The 27,500-nt window shown below is 42.2% G+C and overlaps 1 protein-coding gene across 2 annotated transcripts in view; it reads left to right on the forward strand.

The window, feature by feature from the left end:
• The window catches only part of TMTC3 (transmembrane O-mannosyltransferase targeting cadherins 3), a 293,500-nt gene that overhangs the window by 183,601 nt on the left and 82,399 nt on the right, over nucleotides 1–27,500 (forward strand). For both annotated transcript variants that reach the window (XM_085890215.1, XM_085890224.1), the window contains exon 9: nucleotides 19,994–20,114. In XM_085890215.1, the coding sequence (XP_085746341.1) occupies nucleotides 19,994–20,114 (121 nt within the window). The remainder of the gene's footprint in view (nucleotides 1–19,993; nucleotides 20,115–27,500) is intronic.

Below are 27,500 nucleotides of genomic sequence, written 5' to 3' on the forward strand. Positions count from 1 at the left end.
AATTCCGTTGGTCCCATGTCAATCGGCTGAACTTGAAAAATTAACGTTACGCAATCAGGTGATGACTTCATAATTCGGAAACCGGGAAGTCGGAAGTCTTCAATTGACTGTGGCATTATTTTTTCATTCTATCGCAAATGGCGTTGGCCCCATGTCAATCCGGAAGTCGGAAGTACAATTCTTTTACATCGGGACACTCCCGGGTACATGTTCTGTCAGCATGTGAAGTTTGGTGAGGATCAGTCCAGTACTTTTCGCGTGCATAGGTCACAGAGAAACACACACAGAGAGACACACTTTCAAATATATATATATATATATATATATATATATATATATATATATATATATATATATATATATATATATATATATATATATATATATATATATATATGAAATAGGCACAATACCTTGTTTATGAAATTTTTTTAACATGAAATGGGCAAGGCCTAGAAACTACCGAAACCCTTTAGTGACGAAACAAAATGACGATCATTTTGGTGTGTCACATTCCACATCAGAATGCTCCAGTAGAACTCCACAAAAACATACCCCCCCACTCCCGTACACATGCACGCACAAACGAACGCATGCACGCACGCACGCACACACACCATCAATTTATAGTGGTCTTGCAGGTTATTTGGGGTCTCTGGGTCTTTTATGTCCTTTGAGTCATTTGGGTCCTCATGGACTCGGGTCCTCTGGGTCTTTTCGATATTCTAGGTCCTCTGGGACTTTTGGGTCCTTGGGGACTTTTGGGTAACATGGGTCTCTTGGGTCCTCCAGGAATTTTGGGTCCTCAGGGTCTTTTGGGTCTTTTGAATCATCTGGGTCTTTTGGGTCCTCAGGGTATTTTGTCTTTTGGGTAATTTTGGTCTTTTGGGTCATCTGTGTGCTTTGGGTCCTTGGGGACTTTTGGGTCATCTGGGACTTTTGGGTCTTTTGGGACCTCAGGGACTTTTTTCTCATCTGGGTCTTCAGGGTCTTTTGGGTTCTCTGGGTCTTTTGGATGTTGATGGTTTCTGGGGTCTTGGTCTTACAGGGTCTTTAAAGCTCAAAGGGGTCTCAGCAGTCTAAAGGCTCAAAAGGTACATTCCAACAGTACATAATTAATTAGGATGTACGTAACTCAATGCCAACAAGCATGACACACACACACACACACACACACACACACACACACACACACACACACACACACACACACACACACACACACAAAGACACATACACACACACACACACACAGACACACACACACACACATATGTATATATATATATATATATATATATATATATATATATATATATATATATATATATATATATATATATATATATATTTCTTCTTCCTTCTTGTAGAAAATGAAAGGCTGCTGTGGGATTGATGGAACCACTTATTTCTCATGAAACGTATCCCCTACTGTCACACATACACTTCTCCCATCAATGTTTGAATGCTTTGATGGCATTTGCAGATCTGGAGCTTCACTAAAATTGAAACATTTCTTCCTTGTCACACACCCAATCCATCCACCAAATAATTTCCTTTTAATCCATCAACATACCTTTTTGAGATATCCTACTCCCAGAAAGACAAAAAGATGGGGGCGAAAAACATAACCTCCGTCCACCTTAGGTGGCAGAGATAAAAAAAAAAATGAAAAATTCTCGTATCCTGATGTGGATCCAGATCTTCATCAATATCCAATCAATTCGTCCTTGGCAGACATCCAACCTGTCCACCAAATTTATTCCGAATCAGTCCATAACTTTTTGAGATATCTTGCTCACAGACAGAGAGACAAAACAGACAGACAAAGAGAAAGGCTGGTTCACAGATTTGTACGTGCCGTGAGGATGTTTTTAATGATACATATCAGAGTTAATCATTACTGCTCGTGCGACAAATACTGGTCCAATAGGTATGGAGCTATTACATGAGCAGTATCAATTACTTTGGTGTGGCACGCAGCCAGCCAGCATTCAACAGATTAGGCTTGCCCACAGCATGAGGTTAAAATGGTGCCAATAAACAAGCCACATATTTCCACAGGGCCTTGTTTGATGTCTTTCAGAAAAGGGCATGACAAAACAGATGTTAACACCAAAGATAGGTGGGTGACACAAAAAAAGGCAAAAACTAATAAAGAGGAAACAGTTATTATATTTATAAACAAGGTATTGTGAAAATTGTGTCCAAAAATACTGCTCTACCACACATCAAATAACTTCGGAACTACAGTAGAGATAGGTTGGTTAGCTCAAAATCATCCCTTGTACAGTCCAGACATGTCACCTTGTGATTTTCAGATTTTTGGATCGGTTAAAAACACGTGTGGGTGAGATTAAATTTACAAATGATGAATATGTCAAAGCATATGTGCAGAAAAGAGTGTGCTCATTCAAAATGTTTTGTAGATTGCATACCTCCGTCAGGCAGAACAGTTTAAGTTTTGTATCCCACTAATAGTCTGGATCTGAATCCAGACCTTAACTAAAATCGAATCGGCTTGTTCTTGTCAACTAACAAACTCGTCCACTTCGTTTTGTAATAACCTGTTCACAACGTTTTTAAATATTGTGCTACATATCGATTTTGCCCTTATGTCTCAATTGTGATTAATCACTTAAAAAAATTCTGCTTTCGTGGACCTTCACGAACATTGTTATTGATATCTACTAAACTCATCCACCAAGTTTTGTCATAACTTGTCCTCAACTAGATGTCGTTTTGTCCCTATCTCTCAATAATTTAAAATTTCTCATATCCAGATCCCGATCTTCAAATTCGAATCAATCCGTCCTCGTCATACACCCAACATGTCCACCAAGTTTCGGCGGAATTTGTCCATAACGTTTTGAGATATCCTTCTCACAAACAAACAGACAAACAAATGTGGGTGAATACATAACCTCCATCCACCTTCAGTGGCAGAGGTACTAATACGAGTTTTCTTAAAGCAAGGGGAGGCAGGGCTGTTGTTCTCACCTTGTTGAATTTGAAGTGAGAATGAATGTATATTTCCATTCAAATATTGACATCCAATACTTATGCAATTTTACACAGTAATTCTTGAGGTCGACAGTTGGTTGCCCGCATGTGAGAGTGCTCACATCGATCACCATTTCACAACTATTATCATCTTCAATAAAAAGTCCATGTCAAGCTTTAATCCCCCTCATAATGTATGTCAGATAGTATGTCATGAGATGATGAACAAATCAACAAGCTTATAGGATTTGATTCTTATATCCTGGCACAATGCTAAACCTGTGTTTGACTGGTTTTTGGCATTCTTGTATCATTCAGCTTTGTCTTGCTTGAGAGGGCATACGCTTTGAAATACCTGTCCAAGTTCGCTGCTTATGTAAACTTTTATGACCCCACAAGCCACTATATACCGATTTTTTTGGTAATGGTCTCTGGTACTCATTTCATTTCGTATGCAACACGTGGCTGCTGGCTTGCATCATTTCTGGGGGTGTGGATATGCTGCTGATGCAGTGCCCCCTGTAGGTTGGATCAGGAATTGTTCCTCATGATGGTAATAGCTCACCTGCTCTTCATGAAGGACACTGTGGAATCTTTATAACGTCCGCTAATTAATGCCGGCAGACGGGACACCTAGTTTAACGTCCATCCGAAGGACGGGCACACACATTGATACCTCTCCCTGCATGCCAAACACCAGGGTGATGGTTTATAGCTGGATCGTTATTTGAACCCAGACTATACTACTCAGAGGCTCATGTGCATCCATCCATGCTATCCTGCCAGCTGTCTGCAGTGCAGTACTAATATCTACAGATATTTAACCTCCGCCATCGAAGATCGGAGGTTATTGTTTTCACCCCTTTCTTTTTGTTTTTTACGGAAAAACTCCTCGACGGATTTCGACGAAACTTGGTGGGGGGGTTAGGTATGGTCCAAGGATCATGCCATTAGATTTTGGACTTTGTCCCCCCCCCAAAAAAATTGTTAGAGAAAAAAAAAGTTTTTTTTTTGCATTTCTACATGTTTTAAGTGATTTCCAACCCCCCCCCCCCAAAAAAAAATGTTGGAGAAAAGAACTATAACTCTGTCAGCACTGTTGACATCATATTTAATGAATAAGATATAAGGTTCACTTAAATGACCCAGCAGTATTGACGGCGGAGGTTTTGCACTCTCCCGAGTGCTCCCCCTCTAGTTAACCTCCGCCATCTTCGAAGATGGATGGAGGTTACTGTTTTCACCCCTTTCTGTTTGTTTGTTTGTTTGTTTGTGAACAGTATTATGGAAAAACTCCTCGATCGATTTCGACGAAATTTGGTGGGGGGTTAGGTATGGTCCAAGGATCATGCCATTAAATTTTGGACTTGGTCCCCACCCCAAAATAAATTGTTAGAGAAAAAAAAAATTATTTTGCATTTCTACATATTTTAAGTGATTTCCAACCCCCCCCAAAAAAATTGTTTACCCCCCCCAAAAAGAGAGAAAATTCTTTTTTTGCATTTCTACATGTTTTTAGTGATTTCCACCCCCCCCCAAAAAAATGTTACCCCCCCAAAAAAAAAATTGTTAGAGAATTTTTTTTTTTTTGCATTTCTACATGTTTTAAGTGATTTCCAACCTCCCCAAAAATTGTTAGAGAAAATTTTTTTTTTCCATTTCTACATGTTTTAAGTGATTTCCAACCCCCCCCCAAAAATTGTTACCCCCCCCCCCCAAAAAAAATTGTTAGAGAAATTTTTTTTTTTGCATTTCTACGTTTTAAGTGATTTCCAACCCCCCCAAAAAATTGTTAGAGAATTTTTTTTTTTGCATTTCTACATCTTGTAAGTGATTTCCAACCCCCTCCCCCAAAAAAAATTGTTAGAGAAAAAAAATTTTTTGCAACTTTTTTTTCAACAAAATTTCGATTTTTTTTTTTTTTTTTTGCATTTCTACATGTTTTAAATGATTTTCAACCCCCCCTCCCCCCAAAAAAATGTTGGAGAAAAGAACTATAACTCTGTCAGCACTGTTGACATATTTAATGAATAAGATATAAGGTTCACTTGAGTGACCCAGCAGTATTGGTGGCGGAGGTTTTGCACTCTCCCGAGTGCTTCCCCTCTAGTTGTACCTGCATTTGTTTGTCGATTTTTAGTGCTTTTTTTTACCCATCCCTGTAGTTCCTCTTGCGTTGCTCTTCTCCATATCATCATCTATCTAAATTCCAGCAATCTCTGTGTGTGTGTCTGTCTGTCTGTCTGTCTGCGACCGCCGTTTCTTGACAACCGCCGGTCCGATCTGATTGAAACTTGCCAGGAATATTGCCGGGGCCCCGCAGATGTGCCTTTTCAAGGTTTGATATTAATCGGATAAGCAGTTCCCAAGTTACGGCCATTTATCTGTCGACCAATATCTGCGAGAGAGGGGGACAGGAGAGGGGGGGATGAGAGTGGGGGCGAGAGAGGAGGGGGAGAGAGGAAGGGCGAGACTAGGGGGAGAGAGGGGGGTGGGAGTGGGGACGAGAGAGGGGATGGGAGAGGGTGTGAGAGGGGGTGGGAGTGGGGGCGAGAGAGAGGGGTGAGAGAGGGGGAGAAAGAGTGGGGAGAGAGAGGGGGAATAGAGGAAGGGTGAGACTAGGGGTGAGAGAGGGGGCGAGATAGGGGGCGAGAGAGGGGAGGGAGAGATGGGGGTGAGAGAGAGGGGGCGTCACAATTCAAGAGAGGGGAGAGAGGGGGGGTGAGAGTGGGGGCGAGTGGCAATCTCTGCAATAGTTGCTCTTGCATTGCTCTTCTCCATCTCATCATCTATCTATAATTCCAGCAATGTATGTGTGTGTGTGTGTGTGTGTGTGTGTGTGTGTGTGTGTGTGTGTGTGTGTGTGTGTGTGTGTGTGTGTGTGTGTGTGTCTGTGTGTGTGTCTGTGTGTCTGTGTGTGTCTGTGTGTGTCTGTGTGTCTGCGACCGCTGTTTCTCGACAACCACTGGTCCGATCTCATTGAAACTTGCCAGGTATATTGCTCGGGCCCTGAGTATGTGCATTTTCAAGGTTTGATATTAATCGGATAAGTCGTTCCCAAGTTATGGCCATTTATTTACAAAACCAATGACAGGACACGGTGCTATGACGTCATAATTGACGTCACAATTTTTTTTTTTTTTTTTTTGCACGTACGCCCACGCACTCGTAACCTTTAATGCATCACCATCTGAAAAGCTCTGAAAGATTTTTCTGTTGCAGTTGTTGCACTTTGTCAACGTTCACTTGTGAACGGATACGCATTTCAGCTTCGGAAAACTTATTATTTGTGTCGATTGGGAGCAGGATGACCAACTTGATGCTTTGGCATCCCCAGCAGTCAGATTTTCATTTTGAGGAAAGAAATCCAATTTTGTTTTTATCCTCATAGTTCGTTAAATTTTCACTAGAATGGAAGACCCGTCGCTTCCAAAGAAAATGAATAAAAATTTCCTTTCACCCTTTAAAAATCGTGCGAAAAAATTATTGAATATCCGTTTCTCACCTGTGTTGCAAGTCGAGCAACCTGCTTTGTGATGCTTTAAAAGGCGGTGCATAATTGGAAATGCTGTTTGATGGGGTGATATGAATAAAATGGAAATGTTGAAAGAAAAAGTGTTGAATTTCGCTGGTGTTTAGTCGATATCCTCTATTTCTATTTTCTGGAAAATCCTCTATTTCTCTTTGCCGACGACTCCACCCTCTGCCGTACCATCTGTCATCCCTCAGACCGGCAAGCAGCAGCTTCTTCACTCACTGCAGATCTGGATAAAATCACAAACTGGTCCAACACGTGGAACATGTCTTTCAATCCAGACAAATCTCACACTCTCACTATGTCTCTTCGAAAGGACCGTTTACAAAACCCCCCCATCCACTTTCTCAACAATCCTCTGGAAGAAGTCTTTTCTTTCAAGCTTCTAGGTCTCACTATCTGCCATGACCTTTCCTGGGAAAGTCACATTTCCAACCTCGCCTCAAAAGCCAGTCGCCGACTGGGAATCCTCCGTCGTGCTAAGTCCTTCCTCGGCCCTCTTGAGCTCCTGACCACTTACAAAGCTTTTGTCCGTAGCCTGATGGAGTACTGCTCTCCCCTCTGGGCTGGTGCTCCTGCCTCCCACCTTTCTCGGCTTCACGCTGTCGAAACCAGGGCATTTAAGATCATCGGCATCTCCCGCAATGAAGCTGAGTCTTTGGGCCTCTCACTCAATCACCGCAGGTTGGTCGGTGGTCTTTCTGTCTTCTACCGACTCCTCTCCAGCCTTGCCCCCCTGCTCTCTCTGCGATTTGTCCCCACCACATCTCCACAGGGCGCTCAAGGTCCGCCAACAACCCCCTTCTGGTAAAACTACCAAAATCACGAATCACTGCTCATCTTCACTCTTTCATTCCTCTTTTTTCCCGCCTTTGGAATAAACTTCCTCACTCTATTCTTTCCCATTCTTCCCTCCAGGCTTTCAAAACAGCTGTTCACCACCACCTCTTATCTTCCCCCATCCAAATCCTCGATCTTTTCTACCCCCGATAATCCACCCAAGCCCACTTCCTTCATTTCTCCTACTTTCCTTCCTGAAAGTCCCTGAAATGTCCATCTTCTCTTTGCCATGTTCCCCGTCCCATCCCCATCCCTCTCCCTTCCACAGTTCACCTAGTGTGTCTGTTCCCCACTGTTTTGTCCCTTCCACTCCCGCCCCTCTTGTCTCATGCCTCCTTGCTGTGAGTTGTGTGTTAGCTCTCATACGAGCCTCGACCAAGGTATACAAAAAAAAAAAAAAAAAAAAAATATGAGGAACGGGATTGAATGAGACTCACCTTATAAGTAAAGAAGAAGATGAAGGAGGAAGAGTTTTTGTTTTAATTTAAATTTAAACCGGCCCATCTATCCTCACCTTACTCAACAACATCATTACTGCTTGCAGATTGAGCTTGATTCGAGCTTTACCCCTATAGGACAGTTGTTGATGGCCGGATGTACACACACAGGGACAGACGCACGCAAGCACACCGAGACCGAGCCTCTTTTTTTTATATCACAGATTGCAGATTTATGTCCATCCACGGAAATGAAACACAATCTTTCTCATTGAATGAAAAAGCTTACAGCATGCTGTCACATATTTATCAGCAAACAACATCCTCAAACAAGAACATCCAGATGCAGCAGCGTTGAGCTGTTATTGTTGTCCTAATGTCCTAATATATACTTTAACCTGTGCTTCCAAATGATGCAATTCTGGCATTAAGCTGGCCATTCTGCTCTCAGTTTCTCCCCAGCTTTAGCCACAGGAAATTTACCACGTCACCATTGTATTGTTGGTAAAAACCAAGCTGGCTTATTCATAACCGTCAGGGATGGAGTAAACATGCAGTTCTGGTTGATTTGTTGGTAGGTATTAAAGTGCTGCCTCCTTAATGACAATGCAGCACCACCGAAAAATCTTCTTCATCTGAAAAATGATCTCACTCGCCTGTGTCTCACACAGTGATAGTTGTAGAAACCAGTGGAGTGCAGGATGGCCAAAACGTACGTATCCTGTAGATTGTAACATTTCTTGCACTCGTTTTGTTTACTTTGTGCCTAAATATTTTTGTAAGAACTTTATGTGAAGACTTCAAGTTGGGGTCATGAAGAGGTGGGTTGTGGGGGTATGGGTGGGGGTGTAAAGTGGTGCATACACATTACAGTGATGCAACCAAACGCAAATGCAAATTTGCCTTTTGTCACTACTGACCTTTTGTCACACAAAAAAAGGTCACACAAAAGTGACCTTTTGTCACTACTTCAGATTTGTTAGCGCTTCCTTTTGCCAAGGTGGCAGGCAATGCTGCCATGCATGGTTGGCACTGAGTACATACTCGTCCGCTGAAGGGTAAGGAAGAATGTTTTGCGGTTTTTAGATATTAAATTACTCTGCTGGAGAGATACAGCGGGCACGTAGCTTGATAGGGAAATTCCCATTCTGATAATCATGCTTTGATGATAGAATCCAGAGAGACTTGGAGAAAACAGACACTTTTTGAGACAAGAGCTCTGTAAAATTGAAGTGAAGGGTGGGGGTAAGTGGTGAGGGAGGGTCGGGGGGGGAGAAGGGGATGGTTGGGTCATTTTGTGGACACAGTATGGGATGAATCTCAGGAGGATATTTGTGCAAACATTAAGGAAATCAGTGTCTTTTGGGGGGTTTATTTTCTGGGAAATTCCCTTCTCATATGCGAGTGTCAGTACAGCACATGGACTTTTCTGGCATAAAAAGACTTTATGTTCCAGCAGTTTTGCATTTTATTTCCTTTTGTTGCTGATTTGCTTACTTTTGTCACTCCAGCAAGGCGTAAACTTTTTCAAAAATGAAAGAGCATAAAATCATTTTAAGATTCAGAAGCACATTGTATTTATCACTCACTTTTGTAAAAATAAGTTTGATTGCACCTTTCAAGTCTTGATCACCTTCATCACAAGAAATGCAGAGCGGACAGAATAGCACAACACGTGAGGTTTTGTCAAAAAGACGAGGGCCCAAAAGTCAGATGTTTTGGCCACAGAGTGGCCTTCATCAGTGATGAGCACAGACTATACGCGTTCTCATCTTAAATGCCCTCCTGGAGTGGCGGAGTGATGCAAACCTGCAATTGACTATTAGACCCAGGCAACCATTGTCATCAATGCCTTTGCAGGTTGGGTTGGATGGTATCTACAAGTATGACTCGGGAGGCAGTTGGAGTGGGTACTGATCATAATATTTTGCATTGAAAGATTTTGCATTCCCGGTATTTTAAGGCTGTATATATATATATATATATATATATATATATATATATATATATATATATATATATATATATATATATATATATATATATATATATATATATATATATATATATATATATATATTTCGGCACATCCCTTTTTTTGTTCCACCATCAGATTTTTGTTACTGCATGAAATGAAACAAGCTTTGACATATATAGTAATGATATTATTGTCTTCCTTATGAGGCCCCTCAAAATTCGTTTTGATGATTATGGTAGTTAAACAGTTCATGTTCTCCATTTGCAAAATGGGAGGAATTATTGCACAAAAAAGAAATAAAAATGTTTCCCATTTTTTAGAGGACCACTAACATGAGTTCAGCTCATAGAATCACGCTCCATTTGGGGAGAAAACAGTTGAGTTCATACCTGACGAATTTACACTTTCCATGTGCCGTAGTTTCTTCACAAAACCATGACTTTCTGACTAAGTACAAAGTATTTGTTTGCTATTTTTATACATGGTTGCCGTTTTGAAATTTTCATCGACTGATACCCGCTGCCCAGCCGGACCAACTGCCAACAAAGTATCACCCGGTCAGTTACGATTAAACCCAAAATCATGATCATCGTTTTAGTGTGGAGGTGAGTGCTGACAGTGTACTTGGGTCTTTTCCGGGTGGGTGCGGGATTGAGCACGTGAACATCAAAATCTGTCAACCCAACTTGAATTGAACAACAATAGCCGCTTGATCCTTGAAATTTTAACCGACAGAAATAGCCTTCGAGCCTTAAGTGCTTCAGTGAGCCTTGAGTCGACCGCTCTGTAAAAGTACTTCTTCAACCGTCTCACAAGTAAGAGTTCGATCGTGATGGCAGATGCCAATAATAACAATGAATATGAAGACTCCTCAAGTCACTCCTCTGATGAAAATTCTGTTGCAAGCATCCCCCCCCCCCCAAGTCCAAGCCCAAGCCTTGATCCTAACAGTGATATTGAACATCCTCATGAAATATATTTCCATGAAAATTTCAATTGAAATCAGTCCTGTGTTGTTCACTGCTTGACCATCAGGAGGTTGCATGGTATTACCATTTTACATTCCCTATTACCAACCACAATTGAATTCAAAATGCTTCAATATGCACAAGGCGAAACTTCATTCACCCTTTTTCCGACTGCCAGTTGTGTACGTCATATTGGACATCATTTTACAGACTGTGTTCATTGTTTACTATTTGTTCACTATCTGTTTTCTACTGCAGGTGAACCATGCTGACTCCAAAGAAAAGGAAACCAATTGGAGATGGTACCCCGAAAGCCCGTCAGATGGCGCGCCGTCGTAGGCTCGAACTACAAACGCAAGGTGAAGCTGGCCCTGGCCCTGAACCTCAACTTCAACTACTGCCCATCGCATATGACTATTCGGAGGACAATTTCCGTAGCCAGACAAATGTTGGCGCAATGAATGTAATTTGTCCGCACTGTTCTGCGGCTAAATTCGGTAGCGAGCGACCAGGCTTCTACTGTAACAATGGCAATGTACAGCTCCAGCCATTTCCTCCTTGGCCACAATTTCTCAAAGACATCACAGAAATCTGATCACCACTCTCCCGCCATTTCATTCAACATATCCAAGTCTACAACAGTGCCTTCCAGATGACTAGCTTCGTCTCGCAAGAATGACAACAGTCAGGATGGAGTCCCACTTTCAGTGTGCACGGACAAATATTCCATCGCATAGGAAGTATGTACCCAAGTTTAGGATCCAACACGCAATTCCTCCAAATCTACTTCATAGACAATATACAGAACCAGTTAGAAAGAGGAATGAGCTTCTTCAGTGGTTTGAGGAAATAAGTTGTCAAATCAATACATTCCTTCTTAGAACAAAACAACAAGTCCGTCCAGCAATTCCTCACGACGCACAAATATATTCAAACGGAAGGCGAAGGAATTGAAGATTTACAAGTCGTCATTCATGAAGATAAAAAAAACGTTGAAAGAACACCAAAGGCGATACAATGCACCTACAAGTGATGAAGTAGCAATTCTTATGCCCAACGATCCGACATGTACAAGGGACATTGTTATTCACCTTCGAGAAGGTCCATTACAGCGGATATCGGAGCTTCATCGATCATACGACCCACTACAGTACCCATTACTTTTTCCGTACGGAACTGACGGCTACAGTCTGGACCTGAAAAATAAGGCGAAAAAAAGATCTCCCAACTCCAGTATTATGCCTATCACATTCAAAGAAGAGCAGGAAATGATCTTGCTAAGGCTGGTCATCTATTCCAACCGTTTCTGGGGGATGTCTACTGTAAAATTTAAACTGAAAGACTTGGATTCCTCCGCCGAGAACAGAAAGCACTCAGTGCTGACAATTACTCCAGTTTACGCGATTGCATCACAATGAAGATTCAGATTCGCGGCAACTGGGGCAGAGGGTCATCCTCCCGTCTTCTTATGTCGGAGGTCCTAGACACATGCACGAAAGACAACAAGACGCCATTGCCTATGTGAGCCATCATGGCCGACCACAACTTTTTATCACGTCAACCACAAACCCAAAATGGCCGGAAATATTCTCAAAACTTATTACCAGAACAATCAACGAACGACGACCCAGTTTTAACTGTTCGTGTATTCAACCAGAAGAAAGATCGCCTCATGTCAATGCTCAAATATGGTGCTTTTGGAGAAGTGACTGCATGGCTCTATTCCGTAGAGTTTCAAAAACGTGGGCTTCCGCTTGTCCACATTCTCACTTGGCTCAAAAAGGGTAGTCACATCGTTCCTGATAATATCGATCGAATCATCTCAGCAGAAATTCCTTCCGCCACTGAGGAACCAGAACTTCCCAATTTGGTAAAAAACCAACATGGCTCACGGTCCATGTGGACCACTTCGGCCGAATGCCCCATGCATGTCGGACGGAGTGTGCACCAAGAAATTCCCAAAATATTTCAGATGTGAAACTGAATATGGAAATGATGGATACCCCAAATATCAGAGGCGCTCACCACAGTCTGGTGGTAACACCGTCAACGTGACTAGATTCATTCATAATCAGGAAGTGACGGAAGAAATTGACAATCGCTTTTTTGTACCTTATAACAAATGGCTTCTTCGGCAAATGAGTCGCTATACCAACGTTGGGATTTTCAGCTCTGTAAAGAGTATCAAATACGTTTTGAAGTATGTCAATAAAGGCTCCGACCAGTTAATCTTCAGCATACAATTACGAAATGAAAACGACGAAATCGAACTTTATCGAGAAGCTCGGTACGTTGGGAGTATGGAAGCAGCTTATCGACTTTTGAGCTTTCCTATTCATGAACACTGGCCGCCTGTCATGCAGTTGGCAGTTCATTTAGAAAATGGACAACGAGTATTTTTCACTCCCGATAATGCTCAAGCCAGATCTGCAGCAGAAACGCCAAAGACGACCTTGACAGAGTTTATGCACTTACGTCAAAGTGACGAGTTCGCTGAAACCCTCTTATATCACGAGGTACCGCAGTATTACACATGGTCAAATAAGACATGGTCACGGCGAAAGCAGGGCCAACCACAGCAGCATCCTGGAATTAAAAAAGGTCCAATGATAGGAAGGGTTTATACAATCCAACCAAATTTGACGGATTGCTATTTCCTGAGAATGCTACTTCATGTTGTGCGTGGTCCGAAGACTTACGGACATCGAGACCGGTTTTATTAGGTCATCATGAAGGTACCGCTTGATATTATGCATTGAAATAGAGATATGAATACTCGAGTGAGTTTTTTATATGTCTATGATTGATAGCTTATTGACAGCTCAAAAACATGAGCAATTTACTATGGCGTATAGTGATTAATAATAACATACTCTACAAAAGGTTTTACGTAGCGCATTATTCACAGTTCACATTGCTCACATTGACCATTCAAGACTAAGTTATTATACCAATAAATGAGAAATCCTGCAACGATCATTTACACATTAAAGGTAAAGTATTTCTTTGTAAACCACGTTCCTGGTTATTTTGTTCGGAGCAAAAATGGTTATGTTATTTTTGTTGCGCGCTCGCGAAAGTGCAACGTACAACATTCTGTGGGTAAATGAAGGAGAGCATAAATGTAAGCCAATGCGAGTGAATGTTTGGCCCTGTGCCTTGTTGATGGTGATGGCAAAACAACGGTTTTACAGGAAATTGGATTCTTTTTAATGCAAATGGTAGATCAGTATCATTAGGTATACTGGGAATCCTTGGTATCATTCTGGTTTTCCCCTTCGACTGTCCATCCAGTAGCTCCACTTCGATGACATTAGCACGTAGTTTAGTGACTACACAATGTATACCATTCGTGAGTTCTGGAGGATCCAGAGAGCGCATTAAAATTATCGGGCACCCTACTTTGAGAATGCAACGATGGGATGGAATTCCAGAAAGCTCTATTGAGTCAAGAAATTCCTGGGAATAATGAACGGCATCGTCTGGGTTTAGAGTACTGTTGATTGCAGTATCGGAGGTAGATTGGCCTGGAAAATTTTCGATGATTAATTGATTTATCGCATTTTACAGTTTCGTTTATGGGAGCTAATATAGCTTTATCCAAAAAGTAGGCAGAGTTATTGGCATTAGCATGAATGTCTGGATACACCACTTGTATCAAAGCTTCTGCACTGTCAACTGTTTCAAACTGGCTGAGGGAAACGTATTCGGGATGTTGAATGGTAGGATGTAGACCTTCTCCGACTGAACGTAAGTATTCTGCGAACGAACCTGCTTTGCCGTCATCGGCATCAAGCCTCATGTTGGTTTTCAGTTGCATTGTAGTTGTACGATACCAAAGATGAGACTTTTTGAGTGTGGCGTCGACAATGGTTGTTCTGGTTCCGTGCCTCACGACGGGTAATATTTGTCGAAAATCACCACATAGCATGGTGGGAATGCCTCCGAATGGTCTTTCTTCACCTCTTATGTCTCGTAATGTCCGATCTATGGCTTCGTAGGCTTTCCGGTGTGTCATGGGTTCCTCGTCTATAATTATACCCTGACATTCACTGAATACACGAGCGAGTGAAGTTCTTTTTTTGACAGCGCAAGTAGGATAGTCCTGGACATGTAGTTGTAGAGGGACTTTGAACGCGGAGTGGATCGTTCTTCCTCCTGTTATTAGATTTGCCGCGATACCACTTGAAGCACAGGATATGGCTATTTTTCCTTGAGATCTGATGGAGGCGAGAATGACATTGATCAAGAAAGTTTTACCGGTTCCTCCAGGAGCATCTAAGAAAATGATGCCAGGTGTTTGCTGGAGAACGCGCACATCGAATTCATCGTACACCATTCGCTGCTCTGGATTCAGTTTTTGAGAGTTCAAATGAAGCAACTGTAATTGTTCGGCAACATGGTAATTCAGGTATCGTGTATACTCTATGCCGAAACCTGTATGAGCGGGAAGTTCAAAATGGAGCCCAGAGTTGGAAATATTCCTACCGGTCATACGATGTACATGATCGTTGATGGATATGAGACACTCCTGATATAGATGCTCCGGGAAGGGTGGGTCAGTAGCCGTAAAACCGTTTTGATGCACAATGTCTTGGCTCAGTGCATCTCTGAAAGATCTCCAGAGTCCTGAATGATCCGATGGTTCGCTCGCAGTGATTACGATTGCAAAGAGGAGTCGCATTTGGTTTGGCTTGTCAGACTGTTGAGATTCCTTCAGTGCATTGATGAGATGTTGGTCGTTGACTAATAGACCGCGCGCCAGGCACGTCTCTCGATATGTAGTGCACTCGATATGGTCAACTCGACGGAGGTCGGCGTAAGTCTTCGGACCATGCACAACATGAAGTAGCATTCTCAGGAAATAGGATTTCGTCAAATTTGGATGGATTGTATAAACCCTTCCTATCATTGGACCTTTTTAAATTCCAGGATACTGCTGTGGTTGGCCCTGCTTTCGCCGTGACCATGTCTTATTTGACCATGTGTAATACTGCGGTACCTCGTGATATAAGAGGGTTTCAGCGAACTCGTCACTTTGACATAAGTGCATAAACTCTGTCAAGGTCGTCTTTGGCGTTTCTGCTGCAGCTCTGGCTTGAGCATTTTCGGGAGTGAAAGATACTCGTTGTCCATTTTCTAAGTGAACTGCCAACTCCATGACAGGCGGCCAGTGTTCATGAATAGGAAAGCTCAAAAGTCGATAAGCTGCTTCCATACTCCCAACATACCGAGCTTCTCAGTAAAGTTTGATTTCGTCGTTTTTATTTCGTAATTGTGTGCTGAAGATTAACTGGTCGGAGCCTTTATTGAAATACTTCAAAACGTATTTGATACTCCTTACAGAGCTGCAAATCTCAACGTTGGTATGGCGACTCATTTGCCTAAGAAGCCATTTGTTATAAGGTACACAAAAGCGATTGTCAATTTCTTCCGTCACTTCCTGATTATGAATGAATCTAGTCACGTTGACGGTGTTACCACCAGACTGTGGTGAGCGCCTCTGATATTTGGGGTATCCATCATTTCCATATTCAGTTTCACATCTGAAATATTTTGGGAATTTCTTGGTGCACACTCCGTCCGACATGCATGGGGAATTCGGCCGAAGTGGTCCACATGGACCGTGAACCATGTTGGTTTTTACCAAATTGTGAAGTTCCGGTTCCTCAGTGGCAGAGTGAATTTCTGCTGAGATGATTCGATCGATATTATCAGGAACGATGTGACTACCCTTTTTGAGCCAAGTGAGAATGTGGACATGCGGAAGCCCACGCTTTTGAAACTCTACGGAATAGAGCCACGCAGTCACTTCTCCAAAAGCACCATCTTTGAGCATTGACATGAGGCGATCTTTTGTCTGGTTGAATACACGAACAGTTAAAACTGGGTCGTCGTTCGCTGATTGTCCTGGTAATAAGTTTGACAATATTTCCGGCCATTTTGGGTTTGTGGTTGACGTGATAAAAAGTTGTGGTCGGAGATGATGGCTCACATCGGCAATGGCATCTTGCTGTCTTTCGTGCATGTGTCTAGGACCTCCGACATAAGAAGACGGGAGGATGACCCTCTGCCCCAGTTGCCGCGGATCTGAATCTTCATTGTGATGCAATCGCGTAAACTGGAGTAATTGTCAGCTCTGAGTGCTGTCTGTTCTCGGTGGAGGAATCCAAGTCTTTCAGTTTCAATTTTACAGTAGACATCCACCAGAAACTGTTGGAATAGATGACCAGCCTTAGCAAGATCATTTCCTGCTCTTCTTTGAATGTGATAGGCATAATACTGGAGTTGGGAGATCTTTTTATTAGCCTTATTTTCAGGTACAGACTGTAGCCGTCAGTTCAGTACGGATGAAGTAATGGGTACTGTAGTGGGTCGTACGATCGATGAAGGTCCGATATCCGCTGTAATGGACCTTCTCGAAGGTGAATAACAATGTCCCTTGTACATGTCGGATCGTTGGGCATAAGAATTGCTACTTCATCACTTGTAGGTGCATTGTATCGCCTTTGGTGTTCTTTCAACGATTTTTTTATCTTCATGAATGATGACTCGTAAATCTTCAATTCCTTCGCCTTCCGTTTGAATATATTCGTGAGTCGTGAGGAATTGCTGAATGTACTTGTTGTTTTGTTCTAAGAAGGAATGTATTGATTCGACCACTTCTTTCCTCAAACCACTGAAGAAGCTCATTCCTCTTTCTAACTGGTTCTGTATGTTGTCTATGAAGTAGATTTGGAGGAATTGCATGTTGGATCCTAAACTTGGGTACATACTTCCTATGCGATGGAATATTTGTCCATGCACACGGAAAGTGGGACTCCATCCTGACTGTTGTCGTTCTTGCGAGACAAAGCTATTCATCTGATAGGCACTGTTGTAGGCTCGGATATTTTGAATGAAATGGTGGGAGAGTGGTGATCGGATTTCCGTGATGTCTTTGAGAAATTGTGGCCAAGGAGGAAATGGCTGGAGCTGTACATTGCCATTGTTACAGCAGAAGCCTGGTCGCTCGCTACCGAATTTAGCCGCAGAACAGTGCGGACAAATTACATTCATCGCGCCAACATTTGTCTGGCTACGGAAATTGTCCTCCGAATAGTCATATGCGATGGGCAGTAGTTGAAGTTGAGGTTCAGGGCCAGGGCCAGCTTCACCTTGCGTTTGTAGTTCGAGCCTACGACGGCGCGCCATCTGACTGGCTTTCGGGGTACCATCTCCAATTGGTTTCCTTTTCTTTGGAGTCGGCATGGTTCACCTGCAGTAGAAAACAGATAGTGAACAATGAACAGAGTCTGTAAAATGATGTCCAATATGACGTACACAACTGGCAGTAGGAAAAAGGGTGAATGAAGTTTTGCCTTGTGCATATTGAAGCATTTTGAATTCAATTCTCGTAGGTATTAGGGAATGGGAAATGGTAATACCATGCAACCTCCTGATGGTCAAGCAGTGAACAACACAGGACTGATTTCAATTGAAATTTTCATGGAAATATATTTTATGAGGATGTTCAATATCACTGTTAGGATCAAGGCTTGGGCTTGGACTTGGGGGGATGCTTGCAACAGAATTTTCATCAGAGGAGTGACTTGAGGAGTCTTCATATTCCTTGTTATTATTAGCATCTGCCATCACGATCGAACTCTTACTTGTGAGACGGTTGAAGAAGTACTTTTACGGAGCGGTAGACTCAAGGCTCACTGATGCACTGAAGGCTCAAAGGCTATTTGTGTCGGTTAAAATTTCAAGGATCAAGCGGCTATTGTTGTTCAATTCAAGTTGGGTTGCCAGATTTTGATGTGCACGTGCTCAATCCCGCACCCCCCCGGAAAAGACCCAAGTACACTGTCAGCACTCACCTCCACACTAAAACGATGATCATGATTTTGGGTTGAACCGTAACTGACCGGGCGATACTTTGTTGGCAGTTGGTCCGGCTGGGCAGCGGGTATCGGTCGATGAAAATTTCAAAACGGCAACCATGTATAAAAATAGCAAACAAATACTTTGTACTTAGTCAGAAAGTCACGGTTTTGTGAAGAAACTACGGCACATGGAAAGTGTAAATTCGTCAGGAATGAACTCAACTGTTTTCTCCCCAAATGGAGCGTGATTCTATGAGCCGAACTCATGTTAGTGGTCCTCTAAAAAATGGGAAACATTTTTATTTCTTTTTTGTGCAATAATTCCTCCCATTTTGCAAATGGAGAACACGAACTGTTTAACTACCATACTCATCAAAACGAATTTTGAGGGGCCTCTTAAGGAAGACAATAATATCATTACTATATATATGTCAAAGCTTGTTTCATTTCATGCAGTTACAAAAATGTGATGGTGGAACAAAAAAAGGGGCGTGCCGAAATACATCAAAACGCATTTTGAGGGACCTCTTAAGGAAGACAATAATATCATTACTATATCTATCAAAGCTTGTTTCATTTCATGCAGTAACAAAAATGTGATGGTGGAACAAAAAAGGGGTGTGCCTCAATATTAATATATATATATATATATATATATATATATATATATATATATATATATATATATATATATATATATGTATATGATGCACACAGGAAATGCTGTGGCGAAAATTGTAAAATATATTGAGAAGTAGAAGAGTATGGTGTTGGTGTTGGTGTTGGGGGTGGGGGTTAAGAGTAGGGTCAGAAACGAGGAGAGAATGAGGGAAAGGTGGTTGAAAAGGGAAGGGAAATAATTTGGAAGACCGGGGCAGACGTCGATGTGGGGTTGTGGGATGAGGGTTGGTGGGGGCCGAGCATAAACTTCCAACATTTTTGCACATGTTTTCTGTACATGGTGCCTTCAATTGTTTGAAGTAAAAGTGCTGTTCCCTTATGGCTCACCCAAATTTCTGCTTCCTTTTCTTCTCTTTCCGGACATATTAAGTGCTTTCCTTCATAAACAAAGTAGCAATCTTTGTTCATGTGGAAATTGACCTCGTATGGCCTGACCTGTGGTATTCAGCCATGGCTTTACCTTTCTATCATGCAACCACTTAACCCATTTGACTGTGTTCATCGTTCATCGTTCTTGCTTGGTTCTGGCTTCTTGTTGTTGTTTCTTTTGTTTATAACACATTACTTATTTGATCGAGTACACTATGTATGCACTCACTATTTCCTTTTGTTATTCATTGAATTGCCTTCACTCTCCCCTGGCACGTTCCCGGGACTTCATCTCCCACATCCTTCCCCACCAGACAACTCTATCTGTTCATGTCCTTTGGCTTTGCTTTTCTTCTGGCAACACATGGGATGAAAACTCTCATGCGCAGCCATGACTGGCGTACTGAATACTCGCTGTTTACATCCGCCCTTAAGGTAGGAGCAATGGTAAAATATTTTTGAATATTCAAGCACAATGACAGCACTGCCTTATTTATGCTGTAGATGATAACCTTTGGTGGAGGATATGTGTTACCTTCTTAAATTCCGTGGTCCTGATACTCTCCCACGTTGATGCTGTGATTACCAGATCAAAGTTATATTTTCATATATTTCAACCTGTGTGCACGTCATCCTTCTGAACAATTTATATTTTCTAATTTATGGAAGAATATTTGTGGTAGAAAATTATTCTGTGCAATTCATGCTGAAGCCCTCCTGTGAATATGCCGTGAACTGAAACAGATTGGATTTATGTGGATGAGCTAATTTCCTGCTGATTTTTTTAGCTCTTATTTTCATTTGTTACTATTTGCTCATTCAAATAAGTAGTGCAGTGAGTGAGTCTTTACGAAAGTTAAACAATCTTGCATGTCAATTACAAGAATGTAAACTTTTATACACCAGCTCAGAATCATGAGTGGTGGAATATAAATAAGCTTGTCATGGCAATTGATGTTAAAGGAGTGCAAACAAGAAAAAAAAAAGAGCACAATCTCGTGAATGTTTCAAGGATCTCGAACCTTGGAAGAATAATTCTTATGTTATTGCTGAAAATCTTCTGAATTCTCCCTTCCCCCTTTAACTTTATAATTTTCTTTTTACAACGTATGAAACAAAATAATTCTTACGGTATTGCTGAAAATGTCCTGGATAGATGTTTTGTTTGTATATTTGACTCAACAGAACAACAAATTTGGAGTGTGATAACACAGACGTGTAATTGGGAAAAATAATCTATGATGCCTCGACAGCTGAAGGCCAGAGGCATTATGTTTTCATGTTGTCCATATGGCTGTCTGTCTGTCTGTTCTTGTTTTTTTTGGTTACCACTGAAGGGGTTTCAACCAAACATGGCACAATTATGGACTTTTATGGACTTTTATATGAAGATGAACTGGTTAGTTTTTTGGGTTCAAAAGGTGTAAGAGCATGTGACCTTTGAAAATCATTTTTGCAAACCATAACTGGAGACATGCCCCTCCTCTCTCTCTCTCTCTCTCTCTCTCTCTCTCTCTCTCTCTCTCTCTCTCTCTCTCTCTCTCTCTCTCTCTCTCTCTCTCTCTCTCTCTCTCTCTCTCTCTCTCTCTCTCATGCTCTCGGTCTCGTGTGACCTTCATTGTTTTCATGTGACCTTTTATTGAGATCTAACATAACAGTGGGTTGACATCTTACGTGGACGAAGGCATATCCATCCACTCATTCGTGTCAAAATATATTGTCTAGTTTTTACTTTTTTATTCTTAAGAGCAGTGTGACTCCCCAGGAAGTGCTGTCTCTTCAATATGGGATGAACTATGCCTGGCTAGTTTATAAGCACTTTTAACCCGAGGTTGAGCCACTTTTGTTTGGAAAAACAACCTTGGCCCAAGTTGGCATGAACTTTTCAGAGACATTTTAGTTCGGTGTTTCAGGTAGGAGAAGCTATCTGGGGAGGGGCAGGAGGGAGGGTCAATAAGGATGGAAAGGGGGGGGGGAGAGAGAAAGAGCCTTTTAAATTGGTCCCATCGAGGTTTTTTTGAGAAGAAAAAACTCAGAAATCATGCTGTAGAGCATAGCACCACAATCAGAAAAAGCAGCATTGAATGCTCATTATCATAATGCTGTTTTTGAAAACAGTTTGCATCAACGTTTTTGTGTGTATATACACATTGTCTGTAAACAAACCTGCATAGAGTAAAATTATTGAAACTACTTTAGGTAGATATAAGTACAGGTTTGCCAAGGAAAGACTTCACACAAGTGGAGGATTCCCAATCAGTTATTATCCCCCGCCAACCAGATGAAATGGTTGTCTTTGGAGGCCAACTTAGATATGTGGTTTGCTGAAGAAAGATCATGGCTGATAGTGAGGCCCAAAAGTCTGAATGACTGAACTCTTAAAGGGTATTGTTAAGGAAATTTGGATAAAATTGTATGTACACATGGGTAGTGTATTGGTTAAGAGTCGCTAATTTTCACACGTACCAGAAGTAACATTTATTTTAACCACAGATTAATCAATTTTGTCAGAAGATCATGGAATAAAAATAATGTGGAGGATTAAGAATTGTTAGGCAGTGGCAGGAGAGCATGTTACCACCCAGCACAGGTTTGTGGTGTTTGTGGTAAGGATGGCGAAAACGTGGGAGGCTAAGAGCAGGGGTCAGAAGATTATTAGGTGGGGAAAGTGTTGGGGAAAAGTCATCATTGAGTACAAGGAGAAGTTAGGTATGAGCAACTTCGCAAATAAATGGAAGGTTAGGAGGAGGAGGAGTGGAAGAATTACAGACTGCCATTTAGTGGTATTGTAGAAGTTTTGTGTGGAAGGACGTCAGGAAAGGATTATCGTCGAGGGAAAGAAACTAGGTATGGTGTACGGAGTAGGTAGCGAAGGAAGTTGGTGAAAAGGAGGTTTAGAAGAGGATAGAGAAGATGAAGGATTGGGGGGGGGGGCAGCCAGATGCAGGTCACTGCATCTGCATGGGCAGATGAAGAAATCGGCACAGAGAGCTGTGGATAAGGTGAGGAATGATATGTAAGAGGAGGTGTACAACAGTTTGAAGAGGATGGTGGGACGAAGATTATATATATATATATATATATATATATATATATATATATATATATATATATATATATATATATATATATATATATATATACTGTATATATATATATATATATATATATATTCTGTATATATATAGTGTATATATACTGTATATATATACTGTATGTATATATACTGTATGTATATATACTGTATGTATATATACTGTATGTATATATACTGTATGTATATATACTGTATATATACTGTATATATATATATATATATATATATATATAATATATATCTATATATATATATATATATATATATACTGTATGTATATATATATATATATATATATATATATATATATATATATATATATATACTGTGTATATATATATATATATATATATATATATATATATATATATATATACTATATATATACTATATATATACTATATATATACTATATATATACTATATATATACTATATATATATATATATATACTATATATATACTGTATATCTATATATATATATATATATACTATATATATATATATATGTATATATATATATATATATATATATATATATATATATATATATATATATGCACATGTATATATTGGCCTGTGACAGGGATGAGAATGGTAAGGACATGAAGGGTGGGGGGTTAAGGATGGTCCTGAGGATGGTGACAGAGAGGGGGGCAGTATTGAAGATGTGGGAAGGATATTTCAAAGAGCTGTTGAACCAGGAAGGAAGCAATGGCAAGCTGGAGCTACCATGTTACGTAGAGGGTTAAGTAGAGTTGGTGGAGATCACAGAGGCGGAAGTACAGACGACAGTGAAGAGGATGAAGAAGTGAAGAGCACCAGGCAGTGTACAGAGATGATAATTGTAGCAAAATAAGTCGGAGTCAGCTGGATGAAGAGGCTGTTGAATATATGTTTGAGAGAGGGTTCAATTCTTGAGCAGCGAAGGACAGGTTTAATTGTGCCAGTATGGAAGTGGAATGGCAATGTTCAAGATCCTGGGAAGTACAGGGGCATTTACACTCCAAAGCCATGGAATGAAGGAGCTGGAGAGGATTATAGATGGGAGTATAAGAAAGAGTGTGGAGATGGAGATCAGAGAAGAGCAGCAGGGTTTAGAAAGTGTAGGGGGATGACGGATGGGATGTTTGTGCTGAGACAGCTGGTGGAGAAGAGGTGGAGGTGCAAGGTGAGATGGCATTGGGATATATGGACCTGGAGAAGGCCTATGACACTGTCCCAAGATAGATGGTAATGGTGACACCGAGATGGATTGGAGTGCTGGAAGCAGAAGTTAGGTTGATGGAAGGGATGTACAAAGGAACAAAAGGAAGAGTTTTGATTGGTCCTGGGATGTATGAGGAGTTCAGCGTGAACATTGGTTTGAGTCAGGGAAGCACTCTCAGCCCAATCATGTTTATCATGGTGATGGAGCTGGTAAGCAGGAAGGAGAACTTGAGGGGTAGTGTGTGCAGGATGCTCTATGTGGACAATCTGGATGTTTTGGTGAGTGGGTGAGAGATGCAGGAAGTACTGGGGAAGTGGAAGGAGGCATTTGGGAAGCATGGGCTGAAGATGAGTATGGAAAAGACTCCCACCAGCTGCGTAAGACGTCATCACCCACCAACATCCCCCACAAATAATGGGCAGATTTCTCACCCATCCTACAGCGACCCACAAGTCCCGCATGACTACTTATGTGCAACGTGTCTTGGGTCTCAATTATTCTTGTCATCCTGCTGCCTCGACCTGTGTTGTGTCTCTCGCTCTGCTCATTGATCAAACGAGTCTCCCAAGTGCCAAAGATGCATTGACTGCCAAGAGGCAGAAGAAAGTGATGAGCCTGAGTGACAAAGTGGAGCTACTCGATTTGCTTTCGAGAGGAGGGAGTGTGGCTCTGTGGGCAGACTGTATGGGGAAAACAAATCCACCATTCGATGCATGTGGAAGAACGAGAAGGCGATACGAGAAAGTGTTGCGGCGAGCACTGTACCGAACACCAAAGTGGTCACACAGATCCAGGATGTCCACAAAAAAGGATGGAGAAGGCTCTCAACGTATGGAAGAAGGACAATGCGCAGAAGAACATCCTTTAAAGTGGACCTCTCATTTGCACCAAGGCGATACATGTGTACATGTATCTGGCTGGCAGAGGGGCTGCTCGCTCGAGTGATGTGGGTGCGGCTATGAGTGATGTGCTGAGTGATCCGGGTAGGAGCCACCCCATCTATTCCGAGTGAGCAGGGGATGGTTCAAGAAGTGGTATGATCTTCACTTCAAGAAGCGGAATGATCTCTGCAACGTCAAACTGTCACATGAGCATATAGATAAAGGGTGTCCCCAAAAAAATATACTTTTCATCTGCAATGAGGATGGTCATTACATATATTTTGAAAAAAGATATATGGCTGGATAGAATGCTGAAAGGTTGAAGTTTATTGTACCAATGTCAAAATTTCCACCAAAATTTAAATTTCGGCATAGAATCGTCATTTTCTTTTAGACCACATGTTCGACGTCGGCTCCACGTTGTCCGATCACTGCCTGCAAACATGTTGTCATGTTCTCCATCACTTTGGGAAACGTTTCCTGAGGAATGTTCTGGATTTCTTGGTGGATGTTTTCCTTCAGCTGATCAAGAGTCTGAGGCCGAGGGTTTCCATAGATCCTGTCCGTGCGATACCCCCACAAGAAGAAGTCTGGAGGAGTAAGGTCAGGGAATACGGTGGCCACTCAACATCTTCGTAGAGGGAGATAAAGCGGCCCTCAAAATGTTGGTTGAGAAAACGCCTTGTTTCCCTGGCTGTATGGGGCCGTGCCCCATCCCGCTGGAACCACTGGGTTCTCATCTGGATCAGGTTGTTTCTCCTACGGACCTGAGTACATAGCTCAGGCAGATAGAATTCCTGAATTATTTCGCGATAGTTCCTCTGGTTTACCGTGCAAGTGCGTCCCTGGTCATCTTCAAAGAAGTATGGACCAATTATCCCATACCAACCAACCACCGCCCACATGGTGACTTTGACAACAGATCGAGGCACCAGTTCAGTTGATGCATGACCAGGATTTTCAGTTCCCCAGTACCGAAAGTCTTGCTTGTTTACCTCCCCGGGCAAGTGAACATGGCATTCGTCTGTCATGTGAAGTTTTTTGAGGAAGTCTGCATCTTCCTCCAACTTTCCTGTGAACCAATTTGCAAAGTCTAGTCGTTTGCGTTTCTGTTGATCAGTAAGCACCGTTTCCATTTGAATTTTTTGTGGAAAGGCATGAATGTCTTGGCGAAGGATCCTCTGAACGATGCTCTTATGTCTTGGCAGAAAGTCGTCGATTTTTTTGGACTCTGAACGACCGCCTGTCTCACCATTTCCACATTTTCTTCACTACGACCTGTCCTCTTCCGACCACTGTGATCCTTGTGAAGGTCACAGATGGTTCCCACATTGGTAAACTTTGCGATGGTGCACTTTATTGTCCGAAAGTTTGGTGCGTGGCGCAAGTGGATACTGAAATGTCTCGAGTAAAGACATTGCACCTGTATGATACCATTGCACCTTAATCTCATAATACGCTCGTTGACCAGTGTTACCTCAATTATCATCGGGGTCAGCTTATTGGACACAGCTACAGCAACTCCTTGGGTATGGTAACCATCAGAGCGACCAGACCAATAGTAGGTGTAACCACCCACCATTATCTCGCCGCAATCCAGTCTCCGAACCTCAGAGAGAGCTGCAATACCAATGTCCAAACGCTTGAGCTCAGATGATAACAGAGACAGGTGATCATCCTCTCTTAGGGATAGGACATTCCAGGCACCCACCCGAAGGGACCGCCTCAGGTTAACCCAAGGAGACCGCCGTCTGGTGGACGACACCTCAGCACCACTCCGACACACTCTCCCGCAATCTGACCCAGGGATGTTACCCCGTGGTTTCCCTCCTATCAAAGATTGGGGGTCCCGAAGGCTTTGCCCCAATCCCGTCATCCGTTGATCTGCCCTGCGAAGGGAAGCTGCACAGGAGGTACTCCCACGGAGTGGGTTTTCAGATTTTTTTGCGTTTTGCGGAATGAAGCGTTTTACGGTGGCCGGAGTGCAAATCCTGCCACCAACCTCCTAATAAGAAGTAACCCAACTGCAGGAGGACGTCCGCAGACACAGTTGGGCACTAGATATGGATGGCCGTTGGCTCACAAGGAGCTCCTCCACCCTTTGGTTTCATGGTTTCATGGTTTCAGCGCCCGCAAGCTCATCGCTGGACTTGGTATTCCAACGCTGGCGGTGTGGCAAAGGAGATTGACCATGTCCTCATTGACGGTCGTTGGAGGATGATCCAGAACTGCAGGGTCTACTGGAGTGCTCAGTTCCTCAATACTGACCACAGGCTTGTTGCAGCAACTCTAAAGCTGCACCTTAAATCCTGGAGAATGGTACCATCCCAGCCTAGGCTGGATGTTGCCAAGCTCAGGGATGAGAGAGTAGCTGAGGAGTTTGCGAACAGGCTGAGTGGACACTTGGGGGGTCTGGGTGCTTTGGGGGGTCCTGAAGAGTTGTGGAGCACGTTCAAGACCACCGTCCTTGATGTTGCCGGTGGATGCCTTGGAGTTCACCGCAGGGCAAAGAAGAATTTTGTCTCTCAAGGGACACTGGATACCATTGACCAGAGTCGCAGGGCCAGGCTGAATGGCAGAGCTGAGCTGTTCAGGGAGCTGAGGCGTAAAACTATACGTGCAGTGAGGGTGG

The sequence above is a fragment of the Eptatretus burgeri genome, chromosome 1, assembly GCF_056783735.1.
Source record: "Eptatretus burgeri isolate ZD-2024b chromosome 1, Ebu_testis_v1, whole genome shotgun sequence".
Lineage (NCBI taxonomy): Eukaryota > Metazoa > Chordata > Myxini > Myxiniformes > Myxinidae > Eptatretus > Eptatretus burgeri.